Consider the following 17,842-nt stretch of genomic DNA (forward strand, 5'->3'; position numbering starts at 1 on the left):
CGTTGGAACGTCTTTTACAGCGTTCAAGTCAGTTGACCTCTCGGAAGAGCTTGGATAATTTTCGCGTCGAAAGGGAGCGAAGAAGGAATGACAAGAGAATGCAGGTCCAGCGTTAGTAGTCAAGAGATAGCAACATGTATTGTCATGGTAGATTAGAAGGTAAGTGTTGGGCGCTTCCGATAACTATCTAAATCCTGCTTGCCCGTTCAGGTGATGCAATTTTGTCGCGTGCCAAGGATGTACTGGTACCCTCTTTGTGCTCAGTCCCAACTGTCCAGGCCATCACAGCACTATTTATTTCACATCTCTACAACTATATGGAACTCTTTTTAACGTCCTCTTTGACAAAAAGCGGATTTGATCGTCGTCGACCTGCGAAGATTCCGAGGACCTTCAACGCTAGCCTTATTGGCCGCGCCCGAAATCCGTTGCTCTTCGAATCCTCTTAGGCTTCCTAGTCTCACCAGTAAGGGAGCTACATCAATAAAACATCAAGTACACTTATGGAACTGCACTTCTAAGCTCGCTGAGATGAGGTGTCTCCTCACAGTTCACGCATTTCCGCTTGAGACGACTCCGTCCCTGCCCTACCCTCATAGGCCCTGACTATCTCGCCATGGAGCCTGCTGAAGCTACAAATGCCGCGGGCCAAAACCCAAGGCCTGGTACCGATTCTGATAACGTGAAAATGCGAGTGCAAGACCAGAATCTGGAGGGAGAACAGAAGGGCTTGGATGATGAAAGCCCCGAGGCTATTCCGGACATCATGAATGATCCAGCATACGATACAAATGCAAAGGAGAAACAGAAAAGTTTGGATGAACCGGACACCTGTAGGATATGCCGAGGCGAGGGTTCCCAGGAAGAACCCTTGTTCTATCCGTGCAAATGCAGTGGCAGCATCAAGTTTGTCCATCAAAATTGCCTCATGGAATGGCTGTCACATTCACAGAAGAAGCACTGCGAGTTGTGCAAGACACCGTTTCACTTCACCAAACTCTATCATCCCCACATGCCTAGTACCGTTCCACTTCCGGTCTTCCTACGCCAGGCTGCAATACACACATGGAAAAGTTTCCTGACCTGGTCACGCTTCCAGCTCGTGATGTTCGTCTGGGTAATATGGCTACCATGGTGTATGCGAACCATTTGGAGGGGTCTTTTCTGGATAGGGGACGGGGGCTGGGTGGATTGGAAAGAAAGGGGCATACAAACTGAGTCGGAAATCCTCAACGTTTCCACCAAGCTTGCTGCACGAGGCACGAGTCCAGCGAACCAAAACTTGTTCACATCAAGAGAAGCTACCGCATCGGCGTTCATATTGCAAATTTCAAACAAGATCCCGGACCTCGTCTCACCTATTCGACGGCTGCTGACCTTTGCGGCTGGTGAACCTCTAGGGCTCAAGCTGTTGAAAAATCTCTATAGTTTCGTCATAGGTCGATCGTCGGGCGAATCCTCATCTTCAGTGACTTCAATGACTAACATTACTAGTCACGCGGCCCATGTTCCACGCTCGTCATCCTGGCTTTCTGACGTCAAGTTCCTGAGGACGCTGACGAGGTCAGCTATGCTGAACAATCTCATCATTGATGCCCTTGAAGGACAGATCATTACGCTGGCGCTTGTCACGGCTTTTATACTAATATTCTTGATCAGAGAGTGGGTGGTCCAGCAACAGCCTAATCTCTTTGGCGGGGCTGAAGCCCGCGTCAATCTTCCCGGAGCTCAAAACGCAGACGCTCCAGTGCAACAGCCCATTGATCAGAGACATCAAGGCCCCCCAGGTGAAGGTGATGTCGGGCTCGCAGATGCAGGTGTACAAGTACAAGGGCCAAGGGCGAGGTTGATTGCAAGGCCTAGACCCCGAAGACCAGTCCCCCCCAGACAGATTACGGAGCAAGGTGTGAATCACGCCGACGACTTTGCTACTGAGGATTCGCAACCTGAAGACGTGGCAATCGAGAATTCGAAATCAAAAGCTGATGCATCCGAGAATGACACCAAGGACCAATCTCAAGGCTCACTTCAGAGACCCGCGATGCCGGACAGGGACAAATTAGCTAGGGCTGCTGAGATTCGTCGCACTATCGAAGAACAGTCTCGAGTCTCCGAGGACGGTGATGACCCTGGGAACACGTTCCAGGAGCTTTGGAACCGCGCCGAGAACAAACCTTCTGAGGTCATCAGAATCATTGACGAGGAGGGTCGCAATGATGAGCTGAGTTGGATTGTGGCGACTATGGGAAAGATTGAAAATCTGTCTAGCGTAAATGTTCCGGAGGGTCAGATTGTTTCTCCGGCGGATAAACCAGTCACTGCAACGCTGAGCAATGAAGACAATGGTCCCAACAGTAGCCGTTGGCCAAGTGATGACGAAGGATTCGTGGTTCTTGATAAATTGTCACTGAATGTCAACTCGGAGCCCAAAGACGAACAGAGCTTGAGCACAGAACCTCCGCGGAGTTCGAACCAAGATGCAGTCGTTGAGGGCCCCAGGTCTCCTGCTAGAAAGTCACAAAGGAGCCCTGCTACGTCAGGGAGGGCAAGCAGTTACTCGCAAGATCACAAGGCCGTAGCACTCAATCATCCATCTGACCCAACCCAGAACTCAACAGGGAACAGCGTGAAAGGTCAGGATGTCCTAGCTAACGGAGCCCAAGAGGATCTTGATACTGCTAGCTCAACTGATGCTGCCCTCGATAGCCCTAATGACAGCCCATTCCACCCTAAGTACGAGAGAGAGTCGGCGGAGGAAAACACCATTGTTAGTAATCCAGGTTCAGACAATTCAAGTAGGGAAATACTGCTCGAAACAGCGCAGCCTACTACTTCGCCAATTGAAGCAAACGAAGGACAGGCGCCAGCCGATTTCCCTCAAGGAACCCCCGAGCGACGTCGAGGCCTTCTTGAACCTATCACAGACTGGCTTTGGGGAGGCGATGCGCCAGCGCCCTCTCCCTTTGAGCAGCCAGCCGGTGATGATGAGCACATCGTAAACAACATCGCCGATGAAGCGCCTTTTGTGCCCATGGAACACGGACATCCCTTGAGGGCGGCTGACAATGATGGTGAAGTTCCCGGACAAGACCCCGAAGTGGTTGCAGCCGCCATTCAAGCGGGTCTCGATCCGAATGAGATTGAAGCAGCTGATGACATTGAGGACTTAGAGGGCATAATGGAGCTCGTGGGAATGCAAGGCCCTCTAGCAGGATTGGTACAAAACGGAATGTTCTGCGCCTGTCTTGTGTCACTGACCATATTTTTTGGTGTCTGGATACCATACATTTCAGGGAAGCTGTTCCTGGTCTTTTTGGCTCATCCTGTCTCGCTTCTATTGAAGCTCCCATTACGGTGCTCTGTATCGATCGCAGATACTATCATAGATGGCTTCACATTTGGCATCGCCTGCACGTTCTACTGGACCGATATCTTCGCACGCCTCCTCTGCACCCCAATTGGATGGGTCATACCACCTATGGCGAAAATCACTAAAAATTTGTCGGTAGCAGAGACGGCTAAGTTCTATGCAGAGGGTGCACTGGAGAGGCTTATGAATGTTATTTCTGCAACAGGGAACATCATGTTCGAGTCTGACATCCCCGCCTTTTCGGTCGTCGCTCATGAGTCTTTGCTGTCCATTGAAGGCAGAGCTAGATGGCTTTTGCGTGGCGTATGCGACTACATCGGCTACTGCTTCAATGTCGCATATAACAGCTCCGGTTTTGAGGAGACTGCAATGGTTTTCGCCTCCGGAGTCGTCAATCAAGGGAAGGCACTCTCGACCTTTGTCATCGACCAAGTCCCAACTATCGTGCCTTCAACATCCTCGGTCTCTCATTTCCATCCGCTCCATGTCAATCTCAGCATGACACCAAGATCCACTCCCCTCGACTATGATTTAGCATATTGGGATACGAAGGACCGAGCCCTCGCCGTGATATTCGGGTATCTGTTCTTTGCATTCCTGGGGGTGATATACCTCAGCCTCAACGCTCGGATCAAAGGCATCAACAAAGCCGAAAGAGTACCCGGAGTGCTTGCGGATGTCCTCTACCAAGCTGGAGGTGTTCTGAAGGTAATCTTGATCATCAGTATTGAGATGATTGTATTTCCTTTATATTGCGGGCTGCTGCTCGACGTGGCACTGCTGCCGCTTTTCGACAGCGCCACATTGATGTCGCGGATCGAGTTCACCATGTCATCTCCCTACACTTCTATCTTTGTCCATTGGTTCGTAGGAACATGTTACATGTTTCACTTCGCGTTGTTTGTTGCCATGTGCCGGAAGCTGATGCGTACCGGCGTTCTATGTAAGTCCATCTTTAGAGAGTGGGGGAAGCCTTAGCTGACGCGACTTGACAGACTTCATTCGCGATCCTGATGACCCAACATTTCACCCTGTGCGCGACGTTCTTGAGCGCAGCGTCTCCACTCAATTATGGAAGATCTCTTTCAGTGCATTGGTATATGGGGGCCTGGTCATCGTGTGCCTGGGCGGTGTGGTTTGGGGTATTGCATTTTCGTTCGACGATGTTCTTCCAATCCATTGGTTGTCAAATGAGCCAGTCCTGGAGTTCCCAGTGGACCTCTTATTCTACAATTTCCTGATGCCGTTAGCCGTCAGATTTTTCAAACCCTCGAAAGGATTGAACAAAATGTACAATTGGTGGTTCCGCAAATGTGCCCGGACTCTCCGACTGACGAACTTCTTATTCGGTGAGAAGAAGGAGGATGAGGAGGGCAGGCATGTACGGCGCACCTGGAGGGATGTTCTACATGGGACCCAAGGGGACGCGCAAAATCCAGTGATTGGCAAAGACAGGCACGCTCTTGCTCAAGATCGGGAGGTGCAGGCCTACTTTCTGCGAGACGGTAGATATGTGCGTGCGCCAGCATCAGACCAAGTTCGGATTCCCAAAGGCGCGCACACCTTTCTGGAAGTGGATGAACATAATAACCGGCTGGATAATCAACCAGATCCAGACGAAGGTCTGCATGGCCGAAACAACGAAATGTTCGCCAAGGTCTACAGTCCTCCCTTCTTCCGCGTTCGCATCAGCGCATTCATATTCCTTATCTGGCTCTTCGCTGCCGCGACCGGAGTCAGCATGACCATTGTCCCCTTGGTATTTGGCCGCTTCGTCTTCGCAAAGGTCACGCTAAATCATCTCCGCATGAACGACATCTATGCATTCTCAATCGGCATCTATATTCTCGGTGGCGCTCTTTACGGGGTGCTCTATCACCGCCAGATCACCACCTACCTTCGGGACACACTGACCCCTCACACTCCGACCATCACCACTTTCCTCCGCAAGTCTGCAACCCTCGTCGTCCGCCTCCTGAGTCTCATCTACACCTACGCGGCTTTTGGCATCCTACTCCCTGCGCTCCTTTCGCTCCTCATGGAATTCTTCCTCATCATCCCCCTCCACACCTACTTCAGCACCTCTTTCACAAGCTTGAACACCATCTCCTCCGAGCGCCACATCATCCATCTCATTCAAGACTGGACCCTGGGCATACTCTACCTCAAAATGGCCGCTCGCGTCATCCTCTACAATACACCTTCTCGGCCAGCCTCCGCCCTCCGCGGTATCATCCGCAACGGTTGGCTGAATCCAGACGTCCGCCTAGCGACCAGAGGTTTCATTCTGCCTGCAGTGATCGCAATGACGGTCGCGCTGGCAACACCATTAGCCTTAGGCTGGCTAGCCAATGCCACAGTCCTGCATGCATATAGTGCGGAGGACGAAATCTTCAAAGCATGCGTTTACCGCTATAGCTACCCGGGGGTTCTGGCAATCGGGTTCGCGGCCACGTTTGTGACGTTGCTGAGTAGGGCTTTTACTGGGTGGAGGAGGAAGATCAGGGATGAGGTTTACTTGATTGGGGAGAGGTTGCATAACTTTGGGGATAGCAAGAGGGCGAAGGGAAAGGGCAAGGGCAAGGCGAGGGAGAAGAGGGCGGCTGAAGGGCTTTGATGGACTCGTGAATGGCGAGGATGAATGTCTGGCGTTGGAGAGGGATGCCCGGCTGGCTGGCGTAATACCCAGGTGGGTTTGGCAGAAGCGGGATTAGAATGCATGCCCTGTATGTTGAGCATTTAGCCATGGATGGAAAATCCCAACCCGAATCTCGACTATGCGGCGTCAGTCCCCGGATTCTCCACGATTCGACGAGCAAAGCAGCCTATCCTCCTCTCCCCCATCTTCCCTTATCTCGCGCCCCCTTCCACAGCCGACATCCCTCACGCACTACCCCGTATATCGACCCCGGGTCCCCCGCCCTTGGGATGATCTTTACCCAGCTCCGCCGTTATGATTATACGTATGCATCGACTTATGTATGGAACATGACTCAAAAACCCCCCCCCTTACCCCCCCGGCGACGTTTTCCAGTGGCGCACGCGTAGGATCCTGGCCACCGCGATAACCCATCCCATCCCGGCCCCCCGCGATCCCCCAACCCATCCCATCCCTGCATGCGCCCCCTCCACATCGGTGGTCCCGAGAGCCGCAGTGACGTGCCGAGAAAGGACGCGCAGCCCATCCTAGGCGACTGGAAAAGAGGAAGTCGCCCGAAACGGCGAACCGGGGGAGGGTGTGGTTGGTGTTTGGTCGAAGCCCCTGTGTGTAGGGAGGACTAGGTGGGATGCGGTAGGATCGAGAGCGTCATTGCCGTCGTTGATGGCTCAGCGCTGGAGAAGGGAAGGGCTATCTTGTTAGAAACCCCGGCCGGCGTCAAAGGCGGGATTTGGATTTGCCCCATTCGTTTGACGCAAGGGGAGTGGGTTCGGCAGAAGATCTGCATGATGGGGATGGCATGGTGGACTAGAGTGGACTGTCTAGCGACATCGGATGTGCAGTCGGTGGGCTGTGGTAGGGAGCGAAGACAGAGAAAGGGCGTAGGGAAGGAGGATCGAGGGGAGAAGGAGATGCAAGGAGATATTTGATTCCAATGTATTTCAAATAGATAGTGCCGCAAGCGATTTGGGATCAGCGAACGTTGGAGGTCTGCACGGTGGTGAAATTTCAGTGGCCTGATGGGAGACAGAAATGTCAACCTCCTCCATCTCCCAGCAAATGGATCCCTAGGACGTCAGAATCGAGCACAACCGGCTTGGCAGATCTGCAAGTCTGCTTCGATGGACGTTCCCATCGGGAGTCCCTGCAGGTGTTCCTGGAAGATCGGCCCGTTGCCAGCTGGCAGGTCGTGGCTGCGCGTGCGTCGTCGATCCACACTCGGCGCCGTGCTGGCTCGGTTCACGCTTCGCGATCGGCGCGACGCCAGCAGTCATACCCCGGACCCGAGACCATCAATTCCATCATGGTAAAAGTAAAGTAGCTGAGCCTAGCCGCCAGAAGGCACTCTTGCGAGTCGTAAGTTGCGACGAGGACATAGTCTCCGCGGCTTCTAACCCAGAGTTCCAAGTTCCATGAGATGATGAGAGTAAGCGAATAAGCGCCGAAGTATCTTATGACGCAGCAGATAAGGTGTTCACCATCGGCTTGAAAGGCGCCATGATTGATAAGATTACTTGGCTTGCTGACAGCGCATGGAATTTATTCGGATGGGGACGTGATGGGTCAGGGCGGTGTCATAGCGTGGCCAACTTTGTTGTCAAAAAATAGTAGTACTCTAGAACTAGAGAAGTAGGAGAGCAAGGGTCAGCAAGATGCAACAAGGGTGTCATGCAAGGTCTATGCAGCTGGCCGCCGCCGCCGTTGCCGGGTTCCTCTGGGATGCATTTGAGTCACAGGAATTGCCTTGTGAAGCTGTAGAAAGTGGGCAATGGCACATCATGCGATACTGGGTACGACTCTTCAGACGGTATGATGGCGAGGAGACAGGGAAAGCTGATCAACGCTCGATGTGCCTGAGTATGAAGGAATGTAACATCTGGCGTTGTCGGAGTTACTCGATGGATCGGCAGTCGCGAAGACATGGTATCATCGCATGGTCTTTCGCCGGGGACATGGACCTGGTTAGGAAGCGGTAGAGACCGCATTGCTATCTCATGTCGGTAGACGCTTCCGGTAGAGTTGCAGATTATTCAGGATCAAGGATTAAGGGTCAAGGTTCAGAAAGGATCATAGGTACAGGTAGTTTAATTACCTAGGCTGTTGTGTCGCACGCAGGATGCTGAGGCTTCTTCATTATAATTACTATTACCTACTTTATTGTCTTTGCATGACGCTTGATGATGGGTTAGCGTAGAGTACTTAGGAGGCACCGTCCGTCTTAGGACCCTGAGCGTCGTCATCTACACTCCAGTATACAATGCTCTATACATGATAGTCAGAACCCTAGACCAGACCATGTCGGATTTTGGAAAGCACAAGGGTTGGAGATGAAAGAGGCGTGGCGGTCAGTGAGCTGTGAGGGTGACATGGCGTCGGAACTCGGGAAATGAGATGAGTGAAGGGTCCAGTACTAGGGCAACAAGTACTCGGTTATAGTACTTATCATTATTATTGTTATGTTACAATTACCTTATTTTATGCAAAAAGTGAACAAGCAAGACTTGAGGCGTGGAGCTTCTAGACCGCCATGGGCCCGATGCCTATTTTAGGAAGATGGAGCCAACAGCCAACATGCTGCAGGCAGTTGGAAAAGGATCGAGTGAGCGTCATAGTCTGATCCAAACGGGTATGACCGTTATGACAGGCGGCTTGAAAATGATGGGGACAAGTCACAAGAGGCACCGGCACTGCTTGCTAGACGCATAGGCTCGGGGAATTCTCGTGGGTCTGGCGAGGCTGAGGGTGTGGGAAAGGAATTTGTTGGATGAGGAGATAGGGAGGAGGCACATTCGGCTGACTGCCCACGCGTTCATCACTGGTGCTGGGGATGCTGAGAGCGCAAATGTTCGGTACGGTAGATTGCTGCAGCCATTGGCACGATGATACAGGGGGATGGGGTGGGTGCATTCACATTGATGAGTCTCGACTACGCCTTCCTGACGCGGTTGACGGACTTGGATACTCTAGCAGTCTACAACAGTTAAAGATCTGGGAGTCTTGAGGTACTTCGGTATCCTTCTCCTTCTCCCTCTGCTTCTGGGGCCGACAGCAGCGATGAGGGTGAGGTGTCGAGATGAGAAATGGAGAAATTGATTGTAATGCGACTGGTGGCGATGAAGGTCGAGTGGCGATGAGCAGAATGACAAGTCAAAAATGTAACGTTATCTTCCGAGCTTCCTTCCTCTCGCTGCATTGATCAACTTTCCTTACTTTACTATTGGATTCGACACGCTGCGCTCAAGCAGCTGGAAGCTTGTTTTAAGCGTCATTTTCTCATCTTTCCGGCCTGCCATCGTGTGCCGTCACATCCACTTTCCCGTTGACTGGCAAATGCAAAGTGGTTTAGGATACTTTCTTTAATGGATAATTATTATCTAGCATGTTTTAGAATTTCGAGGAGAGTTTTGGAATGGAAGATTGAAGCCATTTACAAATCGTCAAAGGTCCATCAAAGGCCTGGACCGTCGTAGGCTTTTTTTCCCTTTTCCTTTTCCTTTTCTTCTTCTTTTCTTTTCTCTCCCTACCTAGCCGGCATCCCTTAAGCCTTAAGCCTTGTTTTGCACATGTCATAAAGTAAGGTATTTTACAGGCAGACTTACCTTACCGGGTACTGTAGATCATACGGTAAAGTAGGCATTATCTAGTTTGCCCACCACTTTTCCCTGTACTCGTAAGGACCTTACTTTAGTCTCTCGAATAATCTTCTCTAAATCAATCAATCAATCAATGTCTGCCAATGAAGAAGAAGCCACACGCTTTGACTCTGGAATCGCCTACTCGTATGTGCCCACTTTAGCTTCGCGCCTGTTCACTTCCCTTCCCTCGATTGATTAAAATAGCAAGGAAAATGCTTTAAGCCTTGATCGCTTGATATTCTCAGCTCGTGATGCAAATGCCAGTTTTGAATTTTAATGCATGACACAATATTCGGCGGAGAGAAATTAACTTTCGGCAAAGCCAAAAGACATTCCTGGTAGCTGGGTCCGAAGCCAGATGTCATGCCTGCAGCGCCTATGCACGATGCCTTCATAGCCTTCCTACCCGTCCCAAACACCATCTTATCATCCCCCCCCCCACCCAAATTTAATCCCTGCACCTAATAGTATTACTCCTCCTCCTCCTCTTCTTCCTCCTCCTCCGCCTCCGCCTCCTTTAACAAAACACGCCAACATCGAACCCTGAAACCCTCCTTGGTCATATCGTAAATTAAACTAACCTACTTTACTTGCTCACAAACCATGACCCTATCTCTCACACCCACTCTGTGCCCTTGCGGTGTAAGAGACACACTTGTAACGCGTGGCTGCAACCGCTCACCAAACAAACCCCCCTCCCCCTCCCCCCACCCCACTCATTTGTAAGCTCCAATCCCGAATTACTCCATGAGTCTATCAGATCCCCCAAATCCGGTCTTGAAAGAGGCGGTACGATACGATACGATACGACACGCCACACTAATCCCCGCTCAATTTCAATTCCCTGTCTGCCATGGACCCTCTTCCCCCTCTGTGATGGATGGCGGGGAGGCCTTCTCCGGCCGAAAGGTCTGACAACGGGCAAAAGAGGCAATGATGTGGATGAGCGATCGATGTGGCTGCCTCGATCAAACGTGCTCATGGACGGTACGTAGATGCAACCAGATCCAATCGTTGCTTTTCTCGCCCCTGCTCGCATATTCGCTCGAGCTCGATTGGAGCTATAATTGGAGAATAATACCCGCAAGCCGGTGTCTATTAGGCAGATGATGCACCCCGCTGCCGGACTCCCTACCCACTCTAAATTCCTCACAGCCTCACCCTCATTCCGAGGCTCTGTTGTATACCAAGCCACCTGAATGACTCGACAGCCACCACTCCAAGGATACATATTGTGATAGCTCGAGGTCAAGCATTCATGCCGTCAAGCACTCCAGCCATCAACATGGCCTCCGAAGACAAGGATAGCATCTGTCAAATGTCAAACTACTAATACTTTCACAGTCCGGTCGATGACGATCAGACTCGATCTTATAATAAGCTTCAATTCGCTCAAATCTGGCGGCCGCTCGGGTCCTTCCTCCAACAGCACCTGACTTCTTTTCTGCTTTTCACTCTCCACTCTCCCGTAAGAATTGGGACACAGAGAGAGACAGAGACACAGAGACACAGAGAGAGAGAGAGAAAGACAGGAAGAGAGAGAGAGAGAGAGAGAGAGAGAGAAAGGTGATTCTCAATATCAGTACCACGGAACCAAGCCCGATAGACATCAGACATCATTCCCCAAACTGAATAGAGGTATTTGACCAGCTGTCTCACGCTTGTCAAATACTTTCCGCAAAGTCCGAAGGCTACCACAATAATAGACACACATTGGTCAACCCGCATTATTCCCTTTAACAGAACTTGAAACATATCGTGGCTTCCATTCGCCCAATTTTCTAACCTTGTTAATTCGCCGACTTATTCAACCCTTTCCTCCTCTGCATAACCCCACTTGGACTTGGGCCAAATACAAGACCCACTAACAACACAAGCCTCACAGGCCAATCCCTGGTTGCCTTGGCTGTCAAACGGCCTTTGACTTTCAAAGGTGGTCGGTGCGTTGCCGTGAGTTGCTCTTTCTCTTCGTGACACCCGGTCCCACCTTCCCTCTTTACCATCATCACCTTCACCCTCACCTTCCCTCGCTTTCTCCTTTCGGCTCTTACTCATCCACCGCAACCTCGGGACCCTCGCGAGTATATCCATCACATCCGCACGTTTTATCTGCATTATCTTCGGAGATATATCGCTGATCTTCCTGTCACAGTCGTCCCAAAAGTCGTGTTGAGCGTCGCTAAAGGATTCTTTCGGACAACCTGTCAAACTCGACTAAGCCTAGACATATTGACCGCTTCACTCATCAATTGCCGAGCCAATAACGGGAGACACGAGACTTGCACCATCATCCTGCTCCGAGCAAGAGCGATTAAAGATCATTAACTTACCTCGGAATATTTCTCTGTGACGGACTCTATAAAGTCGTCAATCGGCTCTTCAGCTGAGTTTCGAAACTCACATCTCGTTCACTCGAACGAGGCATCTAATACTGTCCCGTGAGTACTGTTTACCTGCTCCATCTTTGCTGTTGTTTGTCTTGGGCTCAGGAACCATGTTGTCGTAGTCTATGCTGTAGAACACACATGATCAAAGATATCGTTTGTGTCCTGCGAGCAGCTACTGAAGGGCTACGATCAGCTAAAGCAAGACTCAATTCATAGTATCAGGATCGTGTCACAGGCTATGCCCTATATGCGTTCTCCACCTCGCCAGTCTAGGGCTCTCCCGCGAGAACTTTCACTTTCTTCCCAATCTTCCATGCATGTTTCCCGTGGGCAGCAAATCTCGGAGAGATTGCCCTCCATTCAGGATGTAGGTCTCAATAGACCGTTGTCTCCTTCTGTTGTCTACTGACTCGAGCAAGATTTTACCCAACATCCCACGTCAAGGCGACGACCGATCGCTGTCGGAGCTCCGTTCTCCACTCCGACACACCCCACAAGGCCCCTCTCGTTCGGTGGATATTCCTGCTCATTTGTCGCCACCTCACGTCTCTGACAGAACTCGACCCTCGTTAACTACGAGCGCCCTGAGCCAATCTGGAAGGAATCGCCAAATGGAGAACGGAAACTCAAGGCAACCAAGCTACGATGCGCCGCCTCCTTATCCTCTCGCTATGCACTCTGGTCCCCCTCGAAATGGTTGTTCAGCGTCAAACTCACCAGCTCCGCCTTCACCATATGTGAATGAACCTGACAGTCGGCGAGTTTATCAGAGTACAGCGCCTCACTCCAGCTTTCAGAGTCGACAGGGAGAGTCATCAGGTCTGCCTCCACCTCCACCGCCGTATTACAACCAATACAACACCCTCAATGGCCACTCATCGTCGTACGATACTGCAAGAGGCTACAGTAACGACGAATCGCACCGCGGAGACGTTTACTACAGTACTTCTCGGTTGGGAACCCCTCAATATCATTCTTCGAGCTCTACGTACGCTTCGGCATCTTACGGCTACCAGGTATCCTCCAATTATAGTGGACATTATGCTAGTCAGAATGGTCATCAGTACCAGAATGGCTATCACCGGCCCATGCAATTCGAGTCGGAAGACATGACTTCTCAGGTGCCAAAGAAGCGACGAGGCAACCTACCCAGGGACGTTACGGATATGCTTAAACAATGGTTTGAGGAGCACATAGCTCATCCTTACCCCACCGAGGAAGAGAAGCAGATGCTTTGCAGGCGCACCGGTCTCGCAATGACTCAGGTTAGTAGGATCATGAGGACGTGGCGCAGAAGAGCTGACATTGGTGAACAGATCAGCAACTGGTTCATCAACTCCCGGCGCCGACGTACTCCTGAATTGACGCAGCAAGCTAACGCGGAGAAAAAGCTCCGGGAGAGATCTGGCGACACGAGCAGCAGCTCGGACTAATTGTCTCTAGGGCCAATCCCTGCCTGCCAGGTCTTGGAATGATCTGACACCAAGGCAGCACGACTGGGTGAAGGATTCTGGGTTCATGACGACCATATCTGATGATCGATTTCCTATCGTGCTCTTTTGACTCTGGCATAGCGTGTTTGTGGGGGGGAAAGGGGGTGGGTTCGTTTGCCATGAGTACACTGGCTGCATTTGTTTGGCGTGGGGGAAAAGACCTGGGACCGCAAGGCAGTGGCATCTCTGGCGCGCGGGATATCCAAGGAGTTCTGTACACAATGAGGCGCTGGGTCTGCTTTTGCCACGCTCCATATTGTATACATATAATTCCGAGGACTCATGTTTGCTGATGATGCGATCGCTGGGGGAGATCTTCCCGCGCACGAATCGGTTACTTACCGGTACACGCGAGCCCAGGTGGCCTGCCACGCCCGCGTAGATCTTCGGTGATTTTCCCTTGCGATCAACATCGCTGACTCGTGCCGACTCGATACACATAAGCCCCCTCCCGCCAACAAAGTCATACAAGGGAGTTATAACGAAGATCGGTATGATGGATTAAAGAAAAAAAAGTAGGACAGATAGATTACCAAAGAGCGACCGGAGAAACCTGTTCCTTTGTGCCGTCGGGGCAACCCGGCAAACGAAGAAAAAAAAAGAAAAAAAAAAGCGTTGATCCCTGCCCCACCTCACAGTTGAGAAAAAAAAACCAAGTCTCGCCTCATTCCATCCATCCCCCCACATACCCATGCCGGCCCCAGCTGAGCTGAAAAAAAAATCAAAAAAATCCTTCAGGGAAAAAAATGGGTAGGTAGTGGATGACCCGCATTAGCGCGTAGTGCTAGACGATCCCGACTACCGAACTTTTTGGATCGCTGCAAGGGGTTACGCTACCTACCTACGGTATTCTTCTTTCGTCCGGTGGTTGCGTCATGGATGGGTTGGGATGGGATGGGATGGGATGGGAGACTTTGGGGGAGAAAGTTGGAAGGAGGGGATGGAAGGGAAGGGAAGGGCGGGGGAGGGAAAAGAAGGGAAAAGAGGTATCGAAGGGGTTTGGCGTGTTGGTTGGTCGGTTGGTTCGGTTGGACTACTGGCGATTGAGTTTCGTACCAAAAGGGGGCGCGCACAGGCGGATGGGTCTCCGGTGGTATGTGCTGCTACGGTTTGGGGACGACAGGGTTGGGGGGAAAAGGGGGCAATGTGGGGCGAGCGGTAGATGGGGTGTCGGAGTCATTAAAGTACGGAAAGGATGGGATTGGGTGGAGGGGTCACGGTTCGAGGCGGGATCAGATTGGGTGGGAGAGGGTTTCTTCATATTGCGAGATGGTATCGACGCCTTTCCAACTTGAACGCTTCGCTATGACGCTCAACATGTAATTTACAAATGGGTTCTCAAGCCGACAATGGCTGCGCGCCGCGTGGGAGGTTAGGATAGAGACGATAGAGCCAGGCGGTTGAGTCGGGAGTGTGCTGCTTCGACAAGAGCAGATCTGAGCGTTATGAGTCAGTGAGAGGATTCGGGTAGGGGAGGAATTGGGAGAGGTCAACATACTCTCGCTCCAACAGCTTCATCACCTTCGTGACTCTCTCTTTGCGTAAATCGGAGGGTATCACATGCATGCCATCACCGTCCGTCTGCTCGTTGCTTCCTTGCTCAGCGGCCTCTTTGGCCCTTGCGACGAGGTCGGCTGTCAGGTCCTTGACGTCTTCATATCTCTGCAATGTTTCTGGCTCTGGCTCTTGGCCTTCTTCCTGTTCCTCTTGCTTTCGGGATTCCTCCTCCATTTCCACTCCCACCGAGTCCGCCGTCTTCTTGACCTCGGCGAACCAGAGCCTTTCCTTTTCACTCACTTCCTCTCCGGCTTTACTGAATTTCTCTCGAAGTTTTTCATGGCGAGAGGCCAGCTCTTGGTGCTTGCCTCGTACCTTCTTCAGCCGCTCATCGAGTGTGGCATGGCCTTTGCCTGTGGTATTACCCACATACTGATCAGCGTCCTCGCCAACGACAACATCAGTGCGGTGAGCGACTTCATTGGCCCGGCTGATCTGGTCTCTTAATTGGTCTTGCAGCCTCTCGCATCGTCGGAATAGATCTGCAGCCGCGACGCCGAGCAGATGGGTTTCTTTGCTGATGACTCTGTGTGCTGAAGTCATCCAGTCTAGGGTGGCAGTCGACATGCGGACATTTTCTTTCATTAGCTTTCGGTGGTGACTTGGGACATGTCTGTCAAAGAAATCTGGTAACGAAGAACCTCTGGAGAATATCTGCGGTGCCTGGTAGATTTCTCTTGCTGGACCTCGAAGCGACAGCGTGTCCATAGCTGGCATACTTTTGAAGCTCGCCTCTTCATCTTCATCCTCGAATGGCACTACAGGTTCGGGCGGAGGCATTTCCAAGATCGCTGCTTTTGGTTCCCCGTTGACAGGTGCCAGAAGGAAGTAACCCAAGTTGGAATCTTCGAGCACCAAGCAAGCAGCGACAGATGAATCGGGTACCAAGTCTTGTTCGTGGCTAAATGTCAGCATCTTTTCCCTTAGTGTCCCAGGTCCATTCTTGATTATATCCATGCGGAACGGCGCTCCAAGACTTTCGTTGCTTTGCAGCTCTTGTTCGAGACTTTGCACCCATGGATCGAGTGAGAAGAAGGAAATTCCTTTGCTGTGCGTTATGAAGAATGAATACCGTGATTGCACGTCCTCAGTGAACGTAGGCCATTCCAAGTCAAGTGAATCAGTAGGGTTCAATGTTTCTAGCCCCTCAAGAACGGTCAGATAAGGCTCTTTCAGAGGTTCAGGCAACCGCTTCGGTTTCTTGCGAGGCAACCATTGTCCTTCCACTCCTTCCAGATCTAGACAGACATAGACTCTACCACCTCTTGTCACTAGGCAGACTACAGCTGCTGAAACGCTATGCCCGTCCGTCCAATCTGGTTCAGAGTCGGAGTCATCACCGCTTGTGAGTGCTTCGGCGTCGATTTTGCCTGCAACGACGTGGATATCAGATAGCTCCAAATATTCATCCGTGTCTTCAGAAAACATTTGGAAAGGCCCTTGCAGCCTTGGAATAGCACCAGGGGTGGTCGGGCGGCTGTAAATTTCGATACCTGGTGAAAGTTCGTCTTTCCCTTCCACAACCGTCGGATCCTGGCTATCTATCCCACGTATCCACTCATACTGGTCGTTGTATTGCCGGGCCTCCTCCGGATTGGACTGGCTTTTATCCTGGGTCATGGCAGTCTTCCCTACGACAGCCGTCGAGATGGACGGCATCAGGGTGGACGGTGGTTGCCATTTCGAGGGAAGAAGAGGACACAAGGCGTAAACATCGCCTCCTTTCATAGCGAACCACAATGTAGTAGCGGACCATGCGGACTCATCGCTCGAACCACTGCCTCCAAAACAAGCAGAAGCCACTTCCAATCCCACAGAATCCAAAGAAAAGGATCTATTCCTTGCTCTGCCTGGGGCAAAATCCTGCTCTTCTGAAGACCCCGTCACAAGTTTCTTGAGATCTATAGCCAGTGTGGGGCTATCCGTCGACCAACGGTTATCTCGATTAAATTCCCAAATCCGTACAACTGCGTCGACTGTAATAGTGACGAGGCAGTTTCCTGCAACTCCGCAAGGATGCCATAGTATGCTGGCGATTTGGGATTGAGATAGCACATGTGTTGTAGGTCCAATGGCGAAAGCCTTCAGTTTGATTGCTCCGTTAGGTAGCTGTCCAAGGTGGGAAGAATCCGGTAGTAGAGCAATGTGTACCATATGTGCTGTAGCTATGGCGAGGAGATTACCATTTGGAGATACAGCTAGCCGTCGTATTGGTTCGCCAAGTGCAATGGTGAGAACCTGTATGGACGGCTATTTAGCCAATAACCCTTGCATCCTCACCATATATTTACATACCCTGTAGCTTCCGTCTTCGGGACCGTCTTTCTCGACCTGTGTGTCGCTTCTTGGTCCCGTAGATTTAGGCGCTTTCGAAGGTGTGGCTTTCTGCTCTTCAAAGTTCTCCTTGAGCATGCTCAGGTCTGCCCATCGAATGTGTTTGCCAACGACTGTGAAGATTTCCGCTCCACGCCGGGCGATGGTCTTGTTTGGTCCCACATAATCGCTGTCACTACCCCTGCCGTCCTCTGCCTGTACTGGGCCTCGTTGTCTTGCTTGCGCTTGAGCTTGCGTAGGCTGTGCGTTGTTGAAGAGTTGGAATCCTGGGTTGTTTCTAGACAGCCATTCGGGCGTGTACGCCAGGACCTTTGGCATTGCGGAAGGGCGAGCAAGGAAAAACGCAAGAGATGACTTTGGACAGACAGGTCAGCAAAGCCTTCTTAAAAGGAAGATAGTAAGTTTGC

General features: G+C 51.4%; 4 protein-coding genes across 4 annotated transcripts; 2 read left to right on the plus strand and 2 right to left on the minus strand.

Moving 5' to 3' along the window:
- Positions 1–616: 616 nt before the first annotated feature.
- HO133_010417 (uncharacterized protein) lies at positions 617–5,987 on the plus strand (the record flags this gene model as incomplete). The annotated part of the gene is made up of 2 exons (XM_037301270.1): positions 617–4,313; positions 4,366–5,987. The coding sequence occupies 2 exons, from the start codon at positions 617–619 to the stop codon at positions 5,985–5,987; spliced, it is 5,319 nt and encodes a 1,772-aa protein (XP_037154087.1).
- Positions 5,988–11,467: 5,480 nt separating this feature from the next.
- Positions 11,468–12,160, minus strand: HO133_010418 (uncharacterized protein; the record flags this gene model as incomplete). The annotated part of the gene is made up of 2 exons (XM_037301271.1): positions 11,468–11,843; positions 12,066–12,160. The coding sequence occupies 2 exons, from the start codon at positions 12,158–12,160 to the stop codon at positions 11,468–11,470; spliced, it is 471 nt and encodes a 156-aa protein (XP_037154088.1).
- Positions 12,161–12,189: 29 nt separating this feature from the next.
- HO133_010419 (uncharacterized protein) lies at positions 12,190–13,484 on the plus strand (the record flags this gene model as incomplete). The annotated part of the gene is made up of 3 exons (XM_037301272.1): positions 12,190–12,204; positions 12,471–13,316; positions 13,368–13,484. The coding sequence occupies 3 exons, from the start codon at positions 12,190–12,192 to the stop codon at positions 13,482–13,484; spliced, it is 978 nt and encodes a 325-aa protein (XP_037154089.1).
- Positions 13,485–14,916: 1,432 nt separating this feature from the next.
- HO133_010420 (uncharacterized protein) lies at positions 14,917–17,753 on the minus strand (the record flags this gene model as incomplete). Its single annotated transcript, XM_037301273.1, has 3 exons — positions 14,917–14,980; positions 15,043–17,339; positions 17,397–17,753. The coding sequence occupies 3 exons, from the start codon at positions 17,751–17,753 to the stop codon at positions 14,917–14,919; spliced, it is 2,718 nt and encodes a 905-aa protein (XP_037154090.1).
- Between the last annotated feature and the right edge of the window lie 89 nt (positions 17,754–17,842).

Source organism: Letharia lupina (assembly GCF_014066315.1).
Source record: "Letharia lupina isolate WasteWater1 chromosome Unknown contig_8, whole genome shotgun sequence".
Lineage (NCBI taxonomy): Eukaryota > Fungi > Ascomycota > Lecanoromycetes > Lecanorales > Parmeliaceae > Letharia > Letharia lupina.